This window comes from Psammomys obesus, unplaced genomic scaffold (assembly GCF_907164565.1).
Source record: "Psammomys obesus unplaced genomic scaffold, mPsaObe1.curated_primary_1811, whole genome shotgun sequence".
Lineage (NCBI taxonomy): Eukaryota > Metazoa > Chordata > Mammalia > Rodentia > Muridae > Psammomys > Psammomys obesus.
Window position 1 is genome coordinate 1,290,050 of NW_026587032.1, and position 24,267 is coordinate 1,314,316.

Here is a 24,267-nt window from a genome sequence, read left to right on the forward strand (position 1 = left end):
ACCCAGTCCCCAGACCAGCTCATCTGGGGTGCTGGCCTCTAAAGAGGCCTGTGTGTCTCTATCCCTGTGGGCAAGGTCAAGAGGTAGCATGGAGAGCCTGCAGGTAAATACCATAAAAAAAAAAGCAAGCAGGTGGGCCAGCGAGATGGCTCAGGCGGTAAAGGCACCTGCCACCAAGCCTGGTGACCTGCTTTTGATCCCCAGGATCCATGTGGTAGAAAGAAAGAAATAACTGCTGCAAGTTGTCCTCTGACCTCCAACATATCGCCCCCCCCGCAACAAGCACACACACACGCACACACACACACACACACACACACCCCTAAATACAAAATAATTTTAAAGTGAAGCTACTGTCCTCACTCCATAAGCACAGAGCTTTAGTACCTGAGGTCTCTTAAGCATGGCTCACACCTGTGCCTCAGTGTCCCCTCCATGCAGGTCTTAACTTTCTGGTCCCCTTGAATTGCCCCTTTGTTTTTACTCTAGGAAACAACTTCCGGGTTATGGGGTGTCACTGGTATGGGCTGCTTAGATTCCGCTGAGAAAGTGAAAAGACTAGACCTTATGATGCTGTTTTGAAGCTCATCATTTTGTACACCGAGGTGTAGGATCCAGAGGAGCTGGCCAAACCCTTAACGTTATTCCTTAGCAACGTTCCCTTAAATGTGTTTGTTTATTTATTTATTACATGTTTGTGGGGGCGGGGTATGCATGCCACCGTGAGGCATCTTGCAGAAGTCAGTGTTGGGAGATCAAACTTAGGTAGTCTGGCTTAGCAGCAAGTGTCCTTACTTGCTGGGTCACCTCTCCAGGTCCTCACCAGCACTTCCTAGGCTTCGTGTGAATAGGCCCAAGTGCTTTCTCAGGAAACTGAGGCACGGATGGGCCCAGTAGCTGTGACTCAGCCGACTCACCCTGGCCGTCCTTACAGATGTGGTGGTTGGTGGCATTTCAAGTGGGATACTATCTAACGGCTTACATTTGCAGAGTCCTACTGTGTGCCTGGAGCCAGCTCCCCATGGAGGCCCATAATCCAGTCCCCATTCTAGAGATGGTAAACTGAGGCTCCGAAGTCATGTAACTTCTCCTAAGTGAGACAGAAAAGTTTGCACTGTGTGTTATGCTTACATTAACATGGTTCTTTGGTGTGTCTGCACACATCACATGTGTAGTTTCGTGTGCATATGGAAGCCAAATTCAGCGTTAGGTGTGGTTCCTCGCCAGCCATCCATAGTCTTTTTTTTTTTTTTGAGAGAGAAAGAGTTTTTCTCATTGGCTCCTGCTCACCAGTTAGGCAATTAGAGGGGCCATTGAGTCTCTGGGGTTTGCTTTTCTCCCCCTCCCCAGCACTGGAATTACAGATACAAACTGCCATGCCCAGATTTTTGTGTGGGTCCCGAACCCGGCCATCTGCCTGGCCCCTTAGCTTAACCTGATTCTGTATGTGCATGAACTCCCGAGTGACTTGCTGTGACTTCCTCCTGCTTTCCTCACCGAGCCTTTGTCGTTTTCTCAACAGACTGGACAAAATGAAGCCGGGAGGCTTCTGGCCACACCTTGCTCTGCTTGGGGTTTCCCTGCCAGCTGTGCTAGGATGGATGGACCAAGGAGCCGGCAGAAGCCCGGATGTGGTTCTGGGAGAGTCGCCACAGGCAGAGGTATGGTCCCGGAACTGCTGACGTAACTTCTCATACAGAGTGGTCTTCTGCGCTCCAGCGCTTGATTTCTGTCCCACTTTCAGGTCAATCAGAACACAGTGTAAAGTCAAACTGCATTCCCTTTTTGGTAGGGGAGAGGAGGAGGCAACAAGCATTGTCACAGGTGGGCTGTGGCTCCAAAACCTCTCAACAGTGGAAGCTCAGCCCCCAAACCGGGCTTTTTCACTGCGCGTTCAGCTTTCCACAAAGACCTTCCTAGGACTGGTCTTCCTGTGTATTTAGTAAGACTCCACAAATTCAGACTAATGGGGGCACACCCACATGAACTGGTGAAGTATTTTAATGACAAAATATGTCTTAAAAAGAAACAGGCCACACTTCGGGTATATAGATTTAAAAAAAGAAGAAAGAAAGAAAAGAAAAAGAAAAAAAAGAAAGAGAACCAAGCTGAGAAAGGATTGGCGAGCCGAGGTCCTGAGGGAGACAGCTTTAATGAACAGATAAGAATGATTAATGGCATGCTAGGTGTATATAAATACTTCTAAAGAGCTTGGAAAACTTACTCTCAGAAACCTCCCCCGAGGGCCTGGATGTACTGCCAATTGCTTAGTGATCTCTGGTCTTAAGTATCTTACACCCTGGCCCTGCCCAAGGGAGCAGGCTCAGCGAATTTGGATTGTGGCCTCATGAATTTGGGGTGCGTATGGAATGTAGGTTATCTTTAGAAAATGCCTCGAGTAGGGCGCCGAACTTTGAAAAGTGAGAAGCCCCTTCCCTGAAACCCCCCCGGGATTTTTCTCTTTGCTCTGAGAAGCTGAGCCCTTATCAGGGCCTTCCCAGGCAACCTCCCTTCCATTGTCTTACACTGATGCACACCGCCAGGCTCCTTTCTCTGTACCTCTGTGTCCCTTTGCTGGGGAAGGAGAAGTCAGACTTAACCGGAAAGAGTCAACATTCCGGGAGAGTGGATAAAGGGACACGAGGTGTGTGTTAGGATTAGCACATTATTTGATCAAATGGCACCGAGTTCCCTTTCGTTATTGCTTAATTGTCATGCGATCCCAAACCTGCAAGCCATATTCCTCGGGGAGTTTCGGAAGTAATTTAATGCACACGTCTCCTGCTGAAGTTGGTGCAGTGTGCTTTTGTCTCGAGCCGACAATTAAGCGGAAGAACCACTGCTCCTGTCTAAATGTGTGAAGGACACACCTTAACGTCGCTTTGAAGGAGTCTAACGGCGGCGGCGGCGGCTGGGTTGGTGAGAGTCACGTTTCCCATGCAGGAAAGGCTTCATGTTTATACTCTATCCCAAGGGGAATACCATCACTTAAGTTCTACAGATCCATCCTTGAATATTGAATAGCAAAGCAAACAGGCAGGCCTTATGGGTAGTTTGCTTTCCTGAAAGGGGGAGGGGGGCTCCTTGGCCATTTTCAGCGGATCACTTATTTCAATTAAGAGACAAGCCAATTAAAGTGGGATTTGGCTGGTGGGAAATGGAAGGGAAGTTAACATCACCCAGAGCCTCCCTATGTGACCACTTAACACCAGGGCTTCGTGTGACCACGGGAGAGAAGGAGGTGCGCACTGGAGGAAGGAAGGCTTCCCTTTTGCTTGGGGTTAAATGTCACCTCCCCCCCCTACACACACATACCGTGCGCACACACACACATCGCCCCCAGTTCCAGCTGTTTCTCCCAAGTCCAAGAAAGTCACTGGCTGCTTCAGGAAGGAGGAGATGACTGCAGTCTCCTGGAGGCAGGTACAAGCAGGCCTTTGGTCATACCTCTCAGCTGCGGCTTTATTTTCTGTTGTGCCTTAATTCTTTAAGCCTGCTCCGAGCTGTGATTAACGAGGTGGTCATGCTGTGAATGGGCCGAGTCTGAGGAAACTGAGGGTGGCTTCCGGTCAGTTTTGCTTGGAGGTTGCTGACTTTCAACTGGGCTAGCTGGCCAGCGAGGCCCCAGGTGTTCCGAGGAGGCCTGCACAGCAAGCGTTCTTGGCTACTGAGCCATCTTCCCAGCCCACGCCATCCTTTCTTAATACATGTCCCATTCCGCCCTTCCTCTAACCCAGCAATTCCTAACCTGTGTGTGGCGACCATTTCCCCACGGGGTGGCCTAAGACCATCAGAAAACACAGATATTTCTATTATGACTCATAATCATAACAGCAAAATTACAGTTACAAAGCAACAAAATCTATGCTGGAAGGTTGCCACAACACGAGGAACTGTGTTAAAGGGTCACAGTGTTAGGAAGGTTGAGAACTGCCGCTTAACCTAGGCCCTGGTTCTTGCTCCTTCTCTAGAACCTTCTTGGGCCACTGTTGATCACAGACAGGCTCGACCTCTGAAGACTTAAGTCTTTTAAGCGAAGATTGAGTTGTTCATTGTATGTGTGTGTGAGAGAGAGAGAAAGAGAGGGAGGAAGGGAGGGAGAGAGAAAAATTATGTGTCTCACCTGCAAGCTGGCCCATAGAGGCCAGAAGGCATCAGATCACTGGAGCTGGAGTTCCTGGTGGTATAAATCTCTTGATAATAGGTGCTGGGAACTGAACCCAGGTCCTCTGCAACAGCAGCAAGTCTCTTAACCATTTTTCCAGCCCCTTCTTGGTCCTCCTTTTATTTATTTATTTTTTCAACTTACATGCCTTTATTTTACATGTAGGTGAAACCAATCTTTTATTCGTCTTTCTCTTCCTCTCCGTGTTTTATTAATTTTATGAGCAAAATGGAGGCTTAGTTTTTTTGTTTTGTTTTGTTTTGTTTTATCTTAGATTGTTGTCAATCAAAGCTTGATGTAAAATCCAATATCTGTCATGAGATCACCCTGGTTCTTCCAAAGTTCGGACTAGACCACCAGGAGGGAGGCCTTTTTGCCTGCATACAGTTCTCTGCATTTTGAGACAGTAGATAGTGTTGCCTCTCAGCTGGGAGCACCTTTCAGTTCACTTGTGCTTACTTTGTTGTTGTTTTTGTTTTTCAAATCCGGCTTTCTCTGTGTAGCCCTGGCTGTCCCAGAACTCACTCTGTAGGCCAGGCTGGCCTCAGACTCAGAGATCCGCCTACCTCTGCCTCCTGAGAGCTACCACCACCACCTGGCCTGGGTTTACATGTTAGTGATTGGTATCAAGGTTGCCCTTGAGGCTCATGGCTTCTGGGCAGTTTCTTCTTTGAACTGTTTAGCTAATCGTATATTCTTAACTCATTGTCCGAGCTGTATTGAAATCTTCTGGAATCTTCCTCAGGTGCTCTTATTTCTGGGAAGGATGCAAGCCAGTAGAGTTTTTGTGTATACATGTGTGCCTGTGTTTGTGTGTGTGCATGTATGTTCACACACATGTACAAACACAAACAATTAGGACCTATGTGAATGTTAGCAAACTATTGCATCTTGCACAAAGACTACAGTGGAAATAGCTTCCAGGAGTTTGCTGTTCCACAGATGTGGGCGTGGCATGCAGCTGAAGGGTGTGCCTCTTCTAACAGCTGAGGCGCAAAATGTGGCCTGGAATGCCAATAGCATTCCGGATTTAAAAGAAGTAATTCTAAAATAGAATTCATTGGAATCTTAAATTATTATAGCATTTACCCCCCTTCCCCACCTTATATCCTGGCCCAAGTGAGCCGGTCACCACCCCTGCCCCCAAAACCTGAACTCCAACATGACAGGTCAGTTAAGGGCCAGTGTGGCTCCACAAGCAGAAGAAGCCACACCTGACTTCCTATGACAGGCTGCAATTAAGAAAAGGAAAAAATAAAATAAAAAAAGGCAGGCATGCTGACAGTATTGGATAAAATTGCTGCCCTCATGAGCACACGCGCGCGCACACACACACACACACACACACACACGCATATGATAGAGAATACAATAAATCTTTACATTTTCCTGCAGGCTATATGTATAGGAAATAAATACCTTTCCTGTTTTGACTTGGGTTTCATGCTTCAAAGACTTTGTCATATGGGTGCAAATATTCCCAAATTCTCGCAAATCCAACATGCAAGCCCTTTTTGGTTCCACGCATTTCAGGGAAGGATTTCATGTGATGGGCAACTGAAACGTCAGAAGAGCATGAAGAGTGATGTTAACAACAGCTCCCAGAGGACTGCCCTGTTCTTACAGGAGGGGCATTTGTGGACTCCCTCAGTGAGAGCTGGGTGCTGAGTCCTAGCGCGAGTGTCTGATCTAACTGGTGGAGGACAGGGAACCCGCCTGCAGCCATCTGCATCGTTCTCTTACTTTACCTGGTTTGATGCTGTGTTAACATATACCATATAACTATACATGCAAAATAGGACAGGTCCCTTTAACATTGTACCCCAGGGCTTAGAGGTAAAACCCACGTTCTCAGCCTTAGCAAAACTCTGTCAAAGGAAAGTCTCTGAGGAACAAATGAAAGATGAAATTAGTTGACTCCAGCCTACCCCAGGGGTCAGATTCTGTGGTGGTTTGAATAGGAATGGTCCCCATAGACGCATGTGTGTGAGTGCTTGGCCTATAGGGAGGTGTGGCCTTGTTGGAGTAGGTGTGGCCTTGTTGAAGGAAGTGTGTCACTGTGGAGGTGGGCTTTGAAGTCTCATATGTTCAAGTTACACTCTGTGAGACAGTCCCCTTCCGCTGCCTACAGATCAGTAGAACTCTCAGCTCCTTCTTCAGCTTCTACGTGTCTAACTGCACGCTACTGTGCTCCTCGCCATGAAGATGATGGACTAACTCTCTGAGGCTGTAAGCCAGCCCCAATTACACATAAGAGTTTATAAGAGTTGCCACGGTCATGACGTCTCTTCACGGCAATAAAACCCCAACTAAGACAGACTCAAAAGCTCTTATTCTACACTGACTGGCTGGCCCCTTCCTTTTTCTACAGGAGTGGGCCACAGATGTAGCCAACCCTCCTGGGTATGTCCCCACTTGCAGAGTTAATGTGAACGGTGCCCACCCCAGGCCCTCCTGAGCGTCTATGTGCTTCAAACAGTTCAGGTCTGCCTGGGTCCTGCATCTGTGTTTTTCACAGGTTCCCGGGATGCAGGCACTTTCCATTTCAGCGGATGCTGGGCAGAAAAGCGTGGGGGTGGGGGAGTTGCCACCACTCCTTCCACGCACGCACACACGTGTGAGAAGGATGGTTCTAGCAGGACTCCTAGCTGTCTGGTCTGTTGGTGATTTTAAGTCCCGTGGGGGGCTGTTCTCAGTAGCTGTTGTGATGGCTAGTGTTAACTGCCAACTTGAGAGAGCCCAGAATCTCTTGGGAGACAGGCCTCTGGGCAGGCCTGTGGGGGATTATTTTGGTTATGTTAATTGATATGGGAAGATTCCTCTTAATTGTGGCTCAGACCATTCCCTGGGCAGGGGACTTCATAAGCGTGAGAAAGCAAGCTGAGCGGCTGCCTGCATGCCTGCACTGTTTTCTTCTAACTTCCAAAGTCACATGGCAACTGCTATCGCTCCTGCTGCCTTGCTTTCCCCCAGCCTTGACGGGCTGGTCCTTGAACTGTGAGCTAAAACAAGCCCTGTGTCCCCCGGGTTGCTTTTTGCCACAGTCTTTTATCTTAGCAGCAAGATAGAAAACGAAGACAGATGCAGAAGGTGGTCACAACCCTGTCCCCAATATGTCCCCAGACCTACCCACCACTGAGTACCCACATGGCTGTCCTGCCCCTCTCTGTGTCCACAGCTGTTTAGAGACCGCCACATCTGGCCTGACACTGTTTGGGGTTTACTTTATCCTTGGACAGGGGCTACACACCGCCTCCTCTGCTCTCATATCTTCCCTCCCAGCAAGCCCACCCTCTCTGTGGGCAGACCGTGTCCCCTTTAGCATTTTGACATCATGACCGACAGAGTTTTAATTGGCCTTGAAAAGTTCTGTGACCCAGGAAAATGAGCATTTATGAATTCACAGAAAGCCATTATTTTTCTTCCTCTTAATTTATGTATCCAGCTCTTTTTGCCTTTGCAGCTAAATAATCTATGCCTCTCTAGGAGGCGCCACACCCTTGTCATTGGGACATTGGGCCATGCACTGTAAACAGGGCTGCGGTTTCCATCTTTTGGGCAAGCTGTATCGTCAACTTTGCCAAGCCCCAACTGTCAACTTGATTTATCCTCTGTGACTCTTGGGTTATCGCTCTGGCTTCCCATTCAGAAAAAGTATGTTGGTGCCAGGCTGACTCTAAGAACCCCCATGAGTGACACACTGCCAAGGCTGAGCATTTGTCCTTTTTCCTCCATTGCTGTGGTCTCTGCTATGAGGCTTCTTCTAGGCCTTGTCCTGCCGCTAACCACAAGAAGTACAGGATACAGCTCTAGAAATGGAGTCCTCCAATAGAGCATGAAGCAGGCCCTGTTTTCTGAATGGGAGACATTTAAGGAAATCACAGAGGGAGTCAGCATGTTGGTACTGAATGGGAGATGCTCAAAGTGGTTGCTGTCTGTCGTCTACTGCTTTGCCTCATCTCTCTGGACCTTGGTGTGCTGTCTTTTGCCAGGAAGATACAAAATAGTGACCGTATCTCTCCTCCCAGTCTGGGGAGCTAGTTCACTGGTAGAATGTATGCTTGATTAGGATGAATGAGGTCTTGGATACGATCCCCTATGCCACATGAGCCAAATGTGGCAGCTCTGAGAGTCACAGCACCAGGACTAACTTAGTTCCTTTTTTATTTTATGTTTTTGAGACAAGGTCTCACTATATAGCCTTGAACTCACAGAAACCCACTGGCTTCTGCCTCCCAAGTGCTAGAACTTTATTTCTTTATTATGGTCTTGCTCTGCAGCCCAGACTGACTCTGAAGTCAAGTCCTTCCTGCCTCCATCTTTTCAGTGCTGAGATTACGGTTGTACACCAATAGGCCTGGAGCGGTGGCCTTCTTCAATGCCAGGGCAATCTGGGTTAAAGTTTGTCCTTTAAAGCTTGCTTCTCTATTTAAAGGAAGCAGAACTCTCTTCCTATTTTTTTTTCCTGATGTTTAAAACCATGATCGAAAACTTTCCCTGAAGAAAAGACCTTGTGTTCTATGGTTCTGATGAAGCTGCATTTGGAACATCCATTCCAGGCAGGGTAGGGCAGGCCAGCCTCAAACTTGTGGCTATCCTCCTGCCTCTGATGCCACCATGTCTGCCTACTTAAGCCTTTCCACAGATACAGGGGCCATCTGCATGCTAGGCAGGTGGTCTCCCACTGAGACACATCACCCGCTGAGATATGCCCCCTGGTTCCTCTTATTCTCCTCTGCTCTCTTCTGTTTGGCTGGCACACAAGCTGGCGTCTTCACATCAGCACGCGACTCTAAAGAATGGGCTTCTCTGCCACATGCGCGGTGTGGGGTATGTTACGTCTTTCTGTTACGAAGAACTTCCAGGCTGATCTCCCACAGGCTCTGTACAAGCCCTGGGCTTTTCTAGCCGGCTAGGGATACCTCGTGCTTTAAATCTAAGTAAGCATCAGGTCTCTGAGAGCGGCAGTGTGCGCCCACCTTGTGCTAAGCTCAGCCGAATGGGAATTCTGACTCCATCCCAAGAGCTTGAGGCTTATTGCAATGTGGGGGAGGGAGTAAATGGCTGTTGCCGAAGGGAGTCTGAGTTCACAGACAGAATTAAGCAACTATGTTAATGATTCTTTCTAGCATAGAAAAGATGTAATGACTAAATTAAATGCTCAACTTTAGCCTAAAGAAAATTAGGTTTATTTATGGAGTAATAAAGGAGGAAGTAGTTGGTGCCTCCTGTGTCCCTAACCCAGTTCCCAAGATGGGATGCTTTCCCTCAGGCCACACAGGTCCCCTCTCCAGGACACAGGTGGTGTGGGATGGCCTACTGTTGTAAGTTGGTTTGGGCCCATGGCTCAGCTGCTCCGGATACTTGAGGGTGGGAGGAGAGGGGTTGGAGGAAGCTGGCAGCTATTGAGTGCCACCTGCGTAGGGTGCCCATGGCGCTGCATGCATCCGGGGTGCTTCAAATCCCAGCATCCCTGCTCTCCTACCCCACAGCTTGTCCACCCGCACCGCACCCCTCACTGCATCCCGCTGAGACATCCTCCGGCTGTGTCCTCATTGGCGCTGTGACTCCTACCTCCACGCGGGGAACTGTGGGCTGGGGGGAAGGAACGGCTACTCCTTACCATTCTGCTCCATCTTGCTTGGGCTGCTGCAGCACCAACCATTATTCCCCAGTGCTCCAAACTATCATAATGTACATCACATCCTGCAGCTGACCCTGGACCAAGGGTCTCCTGGCCCAAGTGGTTGTAGATAGTGGCTTCTTAGGAATGAAACACCTCTAAGGCCATGTAGACTGGGGCAGGTTAACCTGCAACTCATTATATATTCTTTTTTTAAAATTCTTTATTAATTATACTTTATTCACTTTGTATCCCCCTGTGGTTTCCTCCCTCCTCCCATCCCAATCCCTCCCTTCCTCCACCCTCTGCTTGCATGCCCCTCCCCAAGTCCACTGATAGGGGAGGTCTTCTTTTCCTTCCTTCTGATCCTAGTCAATTAGGTCTCATCAGGAGTGGCTGCATTGTCTTCTTCTGTGGCCTGGTAATGCTGCTTCCCTCTCAGGGGGTGGTAATTAAAGAGCAGGCCAATCAGTTCATGTCAGAGACAGTCCCTGTTCCTATTACAATGGAACCCACTTGGATACTGAACTGCCATGGGCTACATCTGTGCAGGGGTCTTAGGTTATCTCCATGCATAATCCTTGGTGGGAGTATCAGTCTCAGGGAAGACCCCTGTGCTCAGATTTTTTTGGTTCTGTTGCTCTCCTTGTGAAGTTCCTGTCTTCTCCAGATCTTACTGTTTCCCATTTCTTTCCTAAGATTCCCTGCACTCTGCCCAAAGGTTGCCCATAAGTCTCAGCATCTGCATTGACAGTCTGCAGGGCAGAGCCTTTCAGAGGTCCGCTGTGTCAGGCTCCTGACTTGTTCCCTCTTTTCTCCTTCTTCTGATGCCCATCCTCTTTGCCCTTCTGGATAGGATTTGAGCATTTTAGCAAGAGTCCTCCCTCTTGATTAGTTTCTTTAAGTGTACAGATTTTAGTAGGTTTATCCTATATTATATTTCTATATGAGTGAGTATATACCCTGTGCATCTTTCTGCTTCTGGGATAGCTCACTCAGGATGATTTTTTCCAGATCCCACCATTTACCTGCAAATTTCATGATTTCCTTATTTTTTATCGCTGAGCAATATTCCATTGTGTAGATGTACTACAATTTCTGTATCTATTCATCCACTGAGGAACATCTGGACCTCTAAGGCCATGTAGACTGGGGCTGGTTAACCTGTAACCCATTATACATTCTAAAGGAAAATGTGTATTAGAATTCAAAGCTTAGCCCTTTGGAGGGGCTGCTGCTGTATCAGAAGTAAAACTAGTCATGAGCTGTGCTGTACAGGAAGCTCCTGTCCCCACCCCTAGGCCGAGAGCTCATTGTGGGGAGTGGGTTTAAGAGAAAGGAGAAAACAGAATGTTCAGGACCCACCCCTGCCCTCAGGCCTGGAGCCTGATTCAGAACCGGAAGAGTTTAGTGAGAGGCGTGTGGAGTGGCACACAGATTCTGGACCTGGTGGGGCTTGCAAAGGACCCTCGGGGAAGTGGGGGCCTCTATGTGGAGTTGGGAGCTGGGTTAGCAATGTTGATCAGCCATGAATTATGATCATACACACCTGCTGGAAAAAGAGGAAAAAGACATCCGACAGGTAGACAAGGGAGACTGTTGTCCAAGTGGTCCATGAGGGACCTGTTGGTGGCCAGGAACATGGTTACCTGATTAGATGGCTGGGTGGCAGATGACCAGGTGCTGTTCTCTAGACCGAACAGCAGGAGATACCCACGGGGCTGAGCGCGTTGGTGAGTGGCAGCCTATTTCTCCTCTCCCTTCTGAGTCGAACCATTTCTACCCTCCAGCTCTCTCTCATCCTGCTTGTCCCCTCTGCAGACGAGCCTTTCCACAAAGCCAGGAAGCCTGTTGTGCTGCCTTACTGTGTCGTGAGAGGCTGTGGCTTGTCTCTGCTGGCACGTGGGCTTCCAGCCCTGGGCTACGGTCTGTCTCACTCCAGTTATGCTTTGTATGATTAGATCTTTGGGTAAGAAACTCATGGGGGTGAGCCTGGTGAAACAGTGGCCCTAACCCAGCTTCGATGGCCAGTGTGAAAGTCCTGACATGTGAGGTAGTGTTCAGGGGCAAAGTGTAAGATGGGACAGCTCTGGTGGAGGCTGGGAGAGATCACATGGCGCCTGGGGAGCCAGCGTTGGGCATCTGAAAAAGCGTCAGAGAAAAAGGAGCTCTTGCAAACATGGCTGTTCTGCAGAGCTGAGCTCTCCATTCTGCCCCTCATCACTGACCCCGCCCCTCCTCCCACTTCCAAGGCCTGTGCTAAGGTTTGAGTGTGTTTCTCCATACAGTTTTTGGGAACTTCAACCCCAATGCCAGTGTTAGGAAATGGGGTACAAGAGGAGGGTTGGGTAATGGGGGATCCTCATGTGTCTTTGAGTTTGGTCTCCGCTGCTTCCACGTTCACCGTGGGGTAATGTGTTAAGGCCATTCTTTGCAGCCAGCCAGCCTCCATAACAGGGAGCTGAGACATGTCTGCTCATTTCGTGGTACCCAGTCTCAGGACTTCTATTCCAGAAACACAAAAAAGACAAGACCACTTGTGTCCACATCCTCCCTACAGAGCCAACTAAAAAGGAGCAAGCATCAGGGTTTAGTGTGGTCTTGTGGTCACGAATTCTGTAGCTTCAGGTGGAGGCTCAGAGCAGCAGCTTTGAAATGTAGTTGGAGTTTGTTGTTGGTAAGAGAAGACCGCAGGGCAGGGAGCTGTGACTTAATCATACACATTTTCTTGGTGAGCTAACACCTTACTGGCTCCAGGAGCAGCCTGGAGACTGAGGTGGTTTGGGGTAAGTAGGCCAGACAAGCCATGGATGCTTCCCCAGCTCCCCGGCTCAGCTCTGCTCCCAAACAGACACAGGGCACCTCGGTTGCCCCAGACTCCTTTTCTGCTGAAACGTTTAATAGCTGTGGAGCCAGGATTGAGAGGAAGAGAAGCAGGGGCATCTTCAGACTGGGATAACGAGCATGTGACCTCTCGAAGGGGGAAGGGGGCGATTGCTGAAGGGAATTCCGATTCCTACCATGGAATCCCTCTAGTTCCAGAGCTGAGGATAACAGCATTAAGCAACAGCCTCTGTCTGGTCAAAGCTCTGCGCGCACCACTTCACAGGCTTCTCAGAAAGGCTAGCCAAGGTCTCCTGTCTGGCTTACTCTTTTACACGCCTGGTAGCTGAGACTGAGGGCTGGTGTGAGCTGTTGGAGTCTGGCCTCTCAGCCTTGGAGCAGCGTTTGCACCTGGCTTTCTGACTGCCCAGCTTGTGCGGCCAGATGCTACCTGCATTTCCTTGAGGCACGCGTTTACGACATGAGGAAGGCCCCCTCTGATGACACTGAGCCTCAGGCCAAAGAAAACAGAGAAGGCACCCTGCTTCCTGGGAGCAGGAAGAGTTCAAGAGAGTCTCCCAGGGCCAGCCTGGGCACAGCCTCTTCACTTTCTCCAATACACACACACACACAAATACCCCCCCACACATACATACACACACACACACACACACACACACACACACACTCATACAACCACATTCCTGCCATACCTCCCCCACCTCTTTCTGTTATCTTTTCCCAAGAGGGGCATGGGTCTATCAGACATGTACTATGGAAACCCAGAGAATGAACTTCCCCTTGGCTGTGTGTTTGAGTCTCTTCAAGACACCTGTAGGGACTTAGTAGCTTGCCTTAATGTAGCCTGATCTGGCCATCACTGTCTGCAGGGAAGGCATCAGCTTTGGGGAAGGGCTCTGTGCGAGGGTGTGCAGGTACCTAATTCTGCTTTAGAGACTCGGCCTTGAGAACTCCCTGGAGAATGACTGTGACAGTCTCCCTTTTAGCAGGGAGCCCCTGCAGCATTGACCTTGGGGAGGGAAGATTCCCAGCCTCAGCAACCAAGCTGCTGACTGCCAGATAAAGGCATTGGTGGGTCAGGACCCCTTGTAGGAAAGTGCTGGTGCTGGCTGCCTTTTTCATGGGCCGCTGGAGAGAGAAAAGAGAGGTTTTGAGATAAGTCACGGGCAAGTCTGCATGGGGGAGCAGGTCCTGCTGTGGGGGAAGTCCTATGTGACTTAGCCCTTGTGTTGATTAGCTCCCACATGGAGGTGCCCCAGTGTAGGGGAGCCTGGGGGTGGAGACCAGCATGTGAAGCAGCCCTATGTGGATTAGCCCACTTGTGTGGGAGCCCCTGTATGTGGGAGACCTTTTAGGGGGGTCCCCTGCACGTGGGAGCCTCTGCATTGGAGAGCTCTTTCATTATGGAGATGCCCTAAGCATTAGCTCCAGTACGAAGCAGCCCCAAGTGGATCAGCTCCTCTGTGAAAGAACCCCTGTGGGGAGGATCCGCCTAGAGGATCCTCTTCATTGAGGTGCTCCTGTGTGGACCCTGGTCTTCTCCCTGGAGGTGGGAGCAGGAATCACCCAGACACACTGGGCGTAAGGCTTGTCCAAGATGGGATAACGGGATAGAAGCCCCGTCAGACTATCCCCACCTCATGAGGGTGACTGAAGGATAGTGAGTGGTCAGAGCTGCCTGGAGTGACAACGGGGAAGACCACCCTGAGGGCAGCCAGAGATACCCAAGGCTCATACGGGGCCCAGGACCCACACCCACAACACCAAGGGGAAGGAATCCTAGCATGCATATGGGCTGAAGCAAACGAGCAAGCGGGTTCACGGAAGGTGAGTAGGTCATAGATGGCACACTGGCCTGGGATAAGAACAGCTCTGGTCAGTGTGGGTGTTTCATATTTATGCCGTTCCAACTGACGAAGCCTTTCTCTGCCTTGTTCCTCCCAGCCACTGACTACTGCCTGCAACAACATAACAGTTCTTCGGTACCCCAGAGGCCCAGCGACACTGGTGGGCACCTCTTTCAGGCTGGCTGCTAGGCTAGGTACGGGACGCACAGTACTTGGGTATGCCTAGGGCTATCTGAGTTGTTACCTGTTTGGGAATTGTGACGTTAGCTATGAGAGAAGACAAAATGCCCACTTCCCTCTGCATTGCGCACTGCGCCTTTTGACGGATGCCTGTCGGAGAAGGTTTGATTCAGGCTATTTGGGATGGGAGAGAGCTCTGATGCATTAGCCTCAAGTACGAGGTCCTCGCTGGGGATGTGTGGGTGACTTATGGCTGACTCCCTAACAGGCACATGTTAGCGGATTGCCGTCCCTGTGTGCTCTGTGCAGCCTTCTGTGTCCTCAAAAGCCTCTTAGCAGCACCGCCGTCCTCAGGTGAGGACGCTGGCATCTGCAGAGAACGCCGCGTGGGCTCTGAGAGAGGACAGAGAGGAGGCCGTCCATGTTCCCAGATGGGCGAGGTTCTAAGCAAATATCAGTCCAGCTGTGTTGACCCCTGGTGCTTTTCTTCCTTTGGACTCTATTATGAAAGAAAATTGAAAAAGCCTTATTGTGCCTTAAAGGCTTTTTAATTAAATATGACTCATTTAATTTAAACAACTTTAAGTTCCACTTTCTAATATAAGTGTTAGGGCGGTGCAGTGAAAGTGCTTTCTATTCAAAGCTTGGGAGGGGGGTTCTTTTCCTGAGCCTAGGCAGAAACCCAAGGGAGCCCGCCCCAGTGATTTATTCAGACAACAATCCAAGCCCACCAAGTCTGGATAGAAGACACATGATGCAGAGGTTCCCGGGGCATGATGGGAGTCAGTCTTCCTCGGGATGTAGGAGGGGAGACATGAGGAGGGGCTCAGCTAGTTGGAAACAGTTCACTGCCAATTCTAGGACCCGTTGCTGGCTCTTAACTTTGAATGCCACGTGTCCTCCGCTCCCTCCACCTGACAGCAAGGTCTGGGGACCATAAACACAGGACCAGAGGGAGAGAAGGTCCTGGAGAGGGAAGCTGGCCCAGTGGGCAGGAGGAGAAAGAGAGCAGTCCAGGAGCAAATGCAGGTGACACTTGGATGGCATCAACTTTCTTGCAAGCACTGTCCTGATCTGAAGACCTCCTTGACTAGCTTGTCTGAAACAGTCCTCCACCCGCCCACCTACCCACCCAGGCCACGTGACTGGCTAGTGCCCCCACCAAAGCACGGCGCTTCTCATCACAGGGTGGTTTGTCTCTGGGTTGTCTTGTTTGTTGGTTGCCCAGCTCTGCGTGAGGTTATGATCTGCCTGGAGACTGTGGCTGTGGCTGTCCTGGTACCGCTCTCTCTCTGGGGACGGCAGAGAGAGAATGAACATGCTATTATGAAGGAATGAGCAAACCAAATGCTTAGGAAACTCACCAGGAGCTCTGCCGAGAGACCCTGCTGAGAGCCGCTGTCCTGGAGAGAGTCACTGGGGAAACAGGAAAGACCCAAGGAAGTGAGAACTGGGGCTATCCCTCAGGAAAACAGTGCCTGCCCAGCACTTCAGAAGTCCCAGCTTCAATCCCAAGCGATGCATCAACCTGGCATGGTGATGCACACCTGTGATTCTAGCCCTCCGGGGGTGGAAGCAGGAAGCTCAGCAGTTCAAGGTCATCTGTGATTATATAGTGTATTGGAAGCCAGCCTGGGCTATGTGAGTACCTATCTCAAAATGAAAAGGAAGAAAGAATAGGTGGAGGAGATGTCCAGAAGGTTGGAGGGGACAGTGGCCAAGGAGGACATGTGGGAGGAGACTTGTTTCTGAGCAAGATGGTGGTTTCTGGTTAGAACCCCCCTCCCCCGCCCCAGGAAAGAACATAATCTTGCCCTAAGACATCAGCCACTTTAGATGTGTCTGGCTTTCTCCTGCCTGGGCAGACACTACTCTTGCCTAGCCGTGGTCTGCAGTCACCCTCTCCCTGCTAGCTCACTCTCTCACAGGCTCCAGCCAGTTCCATCCAACCTCCACTTGCCAGGACTTTGAAGCAATCTGTATCTATGTCAGGTCTATATAAAAGTGACCTCTCACCCCATGTACCAAAACAAGAACAGAAGCCTGAGGACACTCTTCCCTGCTCATCCTGCTTCCTTTTAATTTTCTAGGCACAGGTTGTCCTAAGCACCATCTTGAGCTTGTTGATGGCAGATGAGTGTGTCCTGTTGAAGAGTTGGTGCTGTTATGTCATCTATTGGATGGTCCCTAGAGGGCATCCTAAATGAGTAGTTAAAACCGCTGCCTGCCCTCTCCTGCCTGGTACAACTGCCCTTGCGTTCTGCTCTCCTCTCTCAGATGTCTGCCTGGTGGCCTCAATTCTCCAATGGAGTTTATATTGCTGGTATACGACCCGGCAGGGGGTAGGGGTGGTATTGTTCGCTTGGTGGGTATGGAGCTTTTCAAATAGGACTGACACTCAGTTGGTTGTTAGAGTGCTCAGTTGGTAGTTTGCACGAAGCCCTGGGTTTGGTCCTGTGCAACACATAATTCTGACCCAGTGGCACACACATGTAATCCCAGCACTCCAGTCATGGAAATGAAAGGTTCAGAAGTTTCAAGTCATCCTTGGTAACGTAACAAGTTTTAGGCTAGCCTTGGCTATATGAGACTCTATCTCAAAGCAAGACAAAACAAACAAACAAAACACTTCTCAGAGTGGGCAATATAGTACAGGGCCTCTCTGTGCTTTGTGGAAACTGACTTGTATGTGTGTGTGTGTGTGTGTGTGTGTGTGTGTATATATATATATATATATATATATATATATATATATATATATACACATATATACAGTAAATAGTCAAGAGTGTGTCCTACCAGTCTAGTGGGGAAACTCACTTAACAGTTCTTAATATAATTTGATTTCATTCTGTGATGAGAAGTGATGTATTCGGAGTCCTAGATCTCATACTGAGGATAGAGGCTCTGAGGACCACAAGTCAGACGGATGCTGTATACAGTCTGGTACACTGTAGAGAGCAGTGAGAGGCTCCGCACAGGCTGCCGGCGTCTCAGCACACCTGCCTCGGACTGGGTGGAAATGACATTTGAGTGACGAGGCCCCTCGGGCTGCCATAGCAGAGCCTCAGGCCGTGGACTGTTAGGAGAGTCCTGTGCACAGTGATTGCCTCTTCGAGGGCGACATGGATTACTTTTCCCGTCAGAATGATCATTAGGTTTTAATTTGTTGGGTTGTCAGAGAGATACAAGTGTCAAGTGCCTGTCTGTGCTCTCAGGGGTCCTTCGGTTCAGGCCCTGATTTCTGATAGGGCGGAGTGATGGACTGGAGACTGTATTGATCCCGTGTAATTCAGGTTGGTGGTTCCCTGTGCTGTAGCTGAGGTAGCTCTACCTTTGCTGTGGAAGGAGGATGGCCTCAAGAACAGAAGCAGCCTCTCTTCTTAAGGTGCAAGCAAAAAACATTACTGTATAAAACTTTATGGCTATCTACAACTTAAAATCTTAGTATTCAGATTTTATCTGTATATATATATATATATATATATATATATATATATACATACATACAAATGCGTGTGCGTGTGTGTGTGTGTGTGTGTTTAATATATATTTTTTTCTTTTTTCATCCTGTGAGCCTGGGAGGTTAGGGCCTCACACATGCTAGGCACATGCTTTACCACAGAGTTCCATTTTTTGTTGTTATTGTTATTCCCTTGTTTTATTGAGACATGGTTTTTCTACATAGCCCTAGCTGTCCTGAAACTTGCTATGTAGAACAGACTGGCCTTCAACTCAGAGAGATCCTCCTGCCACAGCCTCCCAAATGCTGGATTACAGGCATGCATGCACTGCCAGGCCTGGTTTGCTTTTTAAAATAGAGTCTCACTAGGTTGCTTGGGCTGCCCTTAAAGTCTCTCGGTAGCCTTGAACTGGCCATTCTTCCGCCTTCATCTCCTGAGTAGACAGGATTACCAGCTGCACGGGGCTCAGTCCCTCACCCCCCACACCATGCATGTGTGTGAAGAGACCGTGGATCGATGTTAAGTGTGTGCCTTAATCACTTCCATCTTGCACTGAGGCACGGTCTCTCAGTTGAACCCCAGAGCTCATTGATTTGGCAGGCCTAGCTAGCCTGAGCCTCTGTCTGTGCTACCCATGTGCTGGCGTTATAGGCTGGGTGCCATGACCAGCCAGCACTTACATGGGCACTGGGGATCTGAACCTCAGTCCTCACAACTGCCGCTTGCTTGGGGAGTCCTTTCCCCTCTGCGCCATCTCCCCGGCCCTCTGTTACTTTTGAACAAGAAAACGAGCATCCAGATCATCTTTTCACAAAGGCGCGTTTGTGCTTAGACCGAAAACAGAGGGCATACGAAATGTGCTCACCTCCCTGTTTGTGTCTCAGCTCCAAAGTGTGAGAGAACCATACTGTCTCTGTCCGTGTGGCCAGGCTCTGCTCCTGCCCCTTCCCCATTGGACTCTTGTGGTAGTATGTAAGCAAGGCAGGCCTCATCTGCCCAGGCAGCCTCTGGGCAGGGCTGATGATGGACAGGTGTCAGCATCTGTGATGTGAGTCAAACTCCCTCAGCTACTCCAGCGTCTAAATGTCTCCACTTCGCAGCTTCACCTTTTTTCATTGGCCTGGCTTTAAGGCGCGGTAACAGGAGTTGACACACAGCTCCGTAACTCCAGACAGCCATCGTGACCCTGTTCTTTAGGAGGAAGGAGATGGGCTATGAATTCTCCCCTAGCTGACATCTTCAGGAGCCTTATGGCTTGGTTCTTTATTGGATACCTGAGTAGGCTCTGTATGAGTGGAGAAAACAGGAGATGTCCTTTTTTCTCAGAAACAAAACAAAACAAAACAAAACTTCATCTTTCTGGTTATCTATCCGTCCATCCATCCATCTATCTATCTATCTATCTATCTATCTATCTATCTATCTATCTATCTATCTATCTATCTATCTACAGCTCTGGATGCAGGCTCGCTGAGCAGGCTTGTGCCCCACTGAGCCATCTCCCCAGCCCCTCCTACCTTCCTGATTCTTTAGCCTGGATCTCAAGCTAACCCCCAGTTTGGAGTCAACTCTCCAGCCTCCTCTACCACCTGGCCCAGAAGCTTCAGAGGCACATGCCTGGAAGCCTCCTAGTGCAATGGCTTTCCTTCTGCGCTAGTTCAGCCACCCAAATGAGAGAGATCCTACAAAATGCTTGTGCCTGCTCAGTGAGTGGGAGTCAGTCATGGAACCCATGCCACACGAGACACTGCTTAATTTAGCTGTCTGCTGTCAGTCCAGGAGGAGATTTTAATTGCAGAATGGTGTCTTGCTAGTGAAAATGAAAGTGGGTAGAGTGGAGTTTTTAAAATTCAAATGAGTCTGTGGAGGAGGTGCAAGGATGCCTGCTAAGGCGGCCTTGGTTCTGTGAGCCTCTCTGTTAGGAGAAACTTGCTGTTGGCATCTCAGCATCGAAGGGGTGTCGGTCTCCGCACGCGGCGGTTCAGAAACCGAGTGTGTGGGCTTCCTTTTGTAACATGTTCTGGAAGCTAAGCTCTGAGGAATCCTGACGGCAGCAGCTTCCTCTATGGCCGGAGAGAGGAGCTGCCATGGGGGCCTCTGCCTTGGAATAGTGACACCGTGACCCCCGTGGTCCTGGCCATCTACAGCGGGATAAGCCTCTAATAATCTGTATACCCTGGCCTCCTGGACCGTCACTTCTCAGTTGAAGGTGCTTGTCATATCCCACTTTCCTAAACCCAGGCATGGCTGGGAACTTGGCTGAGGAGTCACAGCTATGGTCAGGGGAAGGCACGCCTGCCACCTCCTGATCCTCAGGCTCTGTCCCTAAGATGGACATGGCGGGGTGGGAGGAAGGGAGGGCTCCAGGCCTGGCATTGGAGGTGCTTTGTTCAAACACTTTAGACAGCCCTCAAACTCTTTTTTTTTTTTTTTGGTAGTGAAGCACTTCTGGATTCGGAAAAATATTACTCAGCACTCACATTATATTGATTTAAAAATAAAGATTATGCTGTTCAACTGCACAGTAAAACTGCAGCTTTTTGAAATGGTAATTTCTTTTTTACTTAAGTTCTTCTACATTATAGTGGGAGATAATGGATTCAGGAAGGGTACAACGAGGAATAAAGCTGTTGTATTGTATTGGTTAAATGACATTTAGAATGATTTGGCTGTCAGATTCATGGAAAGGTTATGAACAGTGAATGAAAAATCTAAAATTAATTCCCTACTTCAAGAAAGTGTGATTTATACCACAATAAAATTAGATTTTTAGTTAAAGAAATTTAGTCATTAAGAAAGGCCTGTGTGCTCACACTCATTTATAACCATCTGGCTGGATGCCTTTCGCAGAAAATCATTTCTTCCTTTGACGAGTCATCAGGGCCCCAACGTCCACATGTCAATGAATTCACTTCTGTTTCCTTGGCTTTTAGGGAGTTGTGCCCTCGGGGACTGAAAAGACAGATCCGGATTTATCCTCTATCGCCTCGGAGGCAATGAACGTCTCTTCTTCCTCAGATGATCTTGTGTGTCTTCCTTGCTGATTAACATTGGAGGCTCCCGGGCCGAATACCTGCTAAGCTAGGTTTAGGCTCGCTGTCATCAGCGTTAACGCTACTCCATATGAATATTCTATCCCTGTCTAGATTTCAGAGACACATAAACTGAAGGTTAGGAAGCTTATATGATTTGACAAAGGAGACATCTATGGGTTTAGGGGAATCTGATGAGGACAAGCTTGGAGCCCTCTGATCTCAAAGCCCAGGTCTTCATCTGTGTCATATTTTTCGTGAGTATTTGTGGGCTACTTATATTGTGTGGCAGGAGAGTGTGGGGTGCTGTTTCGGACGCTGGTGTAGAGTCCTGCCTGGGCCCCTTCCTTCGAGTGTGGTCCTTAGCAGGGTAGAGCCTTTTTTCCCAATAGAACCGGCACTGAGATTGCCCAAGGCTGGGTTATCTGTAAGAACAGAGATTTGCTTCATATAGTTCTGGAGACTAAAAGATCCAAGAGCATGGCATCAACACGTGGAGAGGGCTTAGAGGGCATCACACAGTAAAGACACACACACACACACACACACACACACACACACACGCGCGCGCGCGCGCGCGCGCGCATGCACGCACGCACGCACTCACTCATGTACCAGAGGACAATTCAGCCTGAGTTATTAATTTATCAGGAACCCATTCCTGGGATAACCAGTTCATTTTTCTGGCAACACCCTTAGTCTGTGACCTATTCTGTTACTGCGGCGATTAAGTTCTGTTTTGGAGGGACATTCAAAGAGCTGTCCTCACCTTCTACATTATCTGCTCTATAATTTACAGTAGAGACTGAAACTTGCTCCCTCTGTTCAGCAAACCTCCAATGTGCACTCTTAATCTCTTACAGTTTTAATTTCAACAGATAGATATCAAATACACAGCAAAGCATACATTTCCTGAGTGTGGAGCTCAACTAATTTAGACAAAGCGAGCACGTCTGTGGGAGCTGTACCAAAATCACGACCTAGAACATTCTGCCCGACTCCCCTTGATCCCTCTCATTCTCCTCCCAAAGCTTACCACTAATCGCCAGATGGCTTGTTTCTAGAATTCAAAAGGAGTAAAATCTTATGTGTTGTTCTCTTCTTTCATTCAACACTTGCTCTTGAGACTCGCCCAAATTCGTTCTTGTGTGGCAGAAGTGTGTTCTTTCTCGTTGCCGTCAAATTTCCCATTGTTCAGTTGCACCACGGTTTATTTGTCCATTCTCCCATTGATTAACATTTGGTTTGGTCTCCGTTCTAGGCTATTATGCAGCATGCTGTGAGCAATGATGAACATGCCTTTCGGTCCTTCTATGAATGTACTTCTTGTCCTTTCTCTCCAGCCCCCATTTATTCTTTTAAATGTAGGGCTCTGAAATCTTTTTCTGCATTTAATCTATTCCATGATCTTTGCTTTCTGGTACTGAGGCCTTGTGAACTTGAGGTAGTGTCATAATTACTAATTGTCTTGTATTCAGATTATTTTGATTATTTTTTGCCCTCCTTTAGCTCCTCGAAGATCCTGCCCACTTCCCCAACCACCCAGTTTTATATACTCCCCCTCTCTATACCCTTCCCTCAAAACCAAACAAAACCCCCAAAACAAAGCTCAAAACAAACAAGCAAATAACCCCAATAAAGCAACAAATGCCAAAACAAAAAGAAACAAAAGCCCCCCCCCCCCACACACACACACAAAAAAAAAACCCAGAAAATTTGTTTTGTGTGTGTTCCTAGGCATGGGGCCTGTTTTGGCACGTGTTTGATACCCATCAGTGACACTGGAGAAAACAGATTTTCCCTTTGCCAGCAGGTATCAATGGCAAATAGCTTCTTGGTGAGGGGTGGGTCACTGTGTCCACTTCTGTACCAGTGCTGAGACCTGTCTGGTCTGACTTGAACCTATGTGAGTCTCCTGTGCACTGCCAGAGTCTTTGGGGGCCCGTGTGTGTATCAGTCCTCTTGTGTCCAGAAGACGGTTTCCTTGGAGTCATCATCCATCACCTCTGGCTCTTTCCACCTGTTCTGTTGGCCAGTTACCCTCAACTGGAATTGGTAAGTCAGAAAAACAGATGTCACAGTAATTGTGGAGTTTAAAGCAGATCTCTGTGAATTTGAAGCCAGCCTGGTTTGCATAGGGATACCCTGTCTCAAAAAAACAAATCATCCACTCGTCTGTCTATCTATCTGTCTGTCTGTCTGTCTGTCTGTCAGCAGAGTCTCATGTGCCTCTGGCTGGCTCTAGCCTCTCTGTGGAGCACAGGATGGCCTTGAACTTTCAATCCTCTTGCTTCCCCTTCCCCAGTGCTGAGCTATGGCAGGTGTGTGCCCCCATAGTTTATTTATGTGGTGCTGGAGATGGAATCCAGAGCTTCATGGATGCTTAGTCACTCAACTAACCAAGCTGCCTCCTAGACCCAAAAATATATCTTTTAATGGAATTTAATACAGAGAATTGGTTAGCCAGGTGCTAAAAGATTTTTGAAAAGAAACAAAAGATACACTGTGAAAAACATCCCTGTAGGACACAGCTCTCACTCCTGGAGAGAGCTCACAGAGCCAGATTTTCAAATAGTAAAGCCAATCCTGCCGTCGCTTGAAGATGATAGCCACTCCAGATCTGTGCAGACATCTGACATTTTAAAATACAGCTTTAAATAAAAAGACATATTGTTGATTCTGTACATGGTACTATTCCCTTATTTAACAATGTACTGTTCACATCTTTTGCTCATTTCTCAGTTAGGCTATTTGTATGTTTTTTATTTATTTGTTTGAGGGTATTATTATTATTATTATTATTATTATTTATTACAATTTACTCAATTTGTATCCCAGCTGTGGCCCCTTCCCTCTCCTCCCAATCCCACACCCCTCTCTCTTCTCCTGCTATGCCCCTCCCCTAATCCACTGTAGGGGTGGTCCTCCTCCCCTTCTATCTGACCCTAGCCTATCAGGTCTCATTAGGACTGGCTGCTTTGTCTTCCTCTGTGGACTGGCAAGGTTGCTCCCCCCTTGGGGAGGTGATCAGAGAGTCTGCCACTGAGTTCATGCCAGAGAAAGCCCCTGCTCCCCTTACTAGGGAACCCACTTGGAGCCTGAGTCTATGGGC

The 24,267-nt window shown here is 48.7% G+C and overlaps 1 protein-coding gene across 2 annotated transcripts in view; it reads left to right on the plus strand.

Moving 5' to 3' along the window:
• The window catches only part of Fstl4 (follistatin like 4), a 398,369-nt gene that overhangs the window by 7,713 nt on the left and 366,389 nt on the right, over positions 1-24,267 (plus strand). For both annotated transcript variants that reach the window (XM_055602883.1, XM_055602884.1), the window contains exon 2: positions 1,523-1,661. In XM_055602883.1, coding sequence (XP_055458858.1) covers positions 1,533-1,661 — 129 coding nt within the window. In that variant the 5' untranslated portion in view covers positions 1,523-1,532. The remainder of the gene's footprint in view (positions 1-1,522; positions 1,662-24,267) is intronic.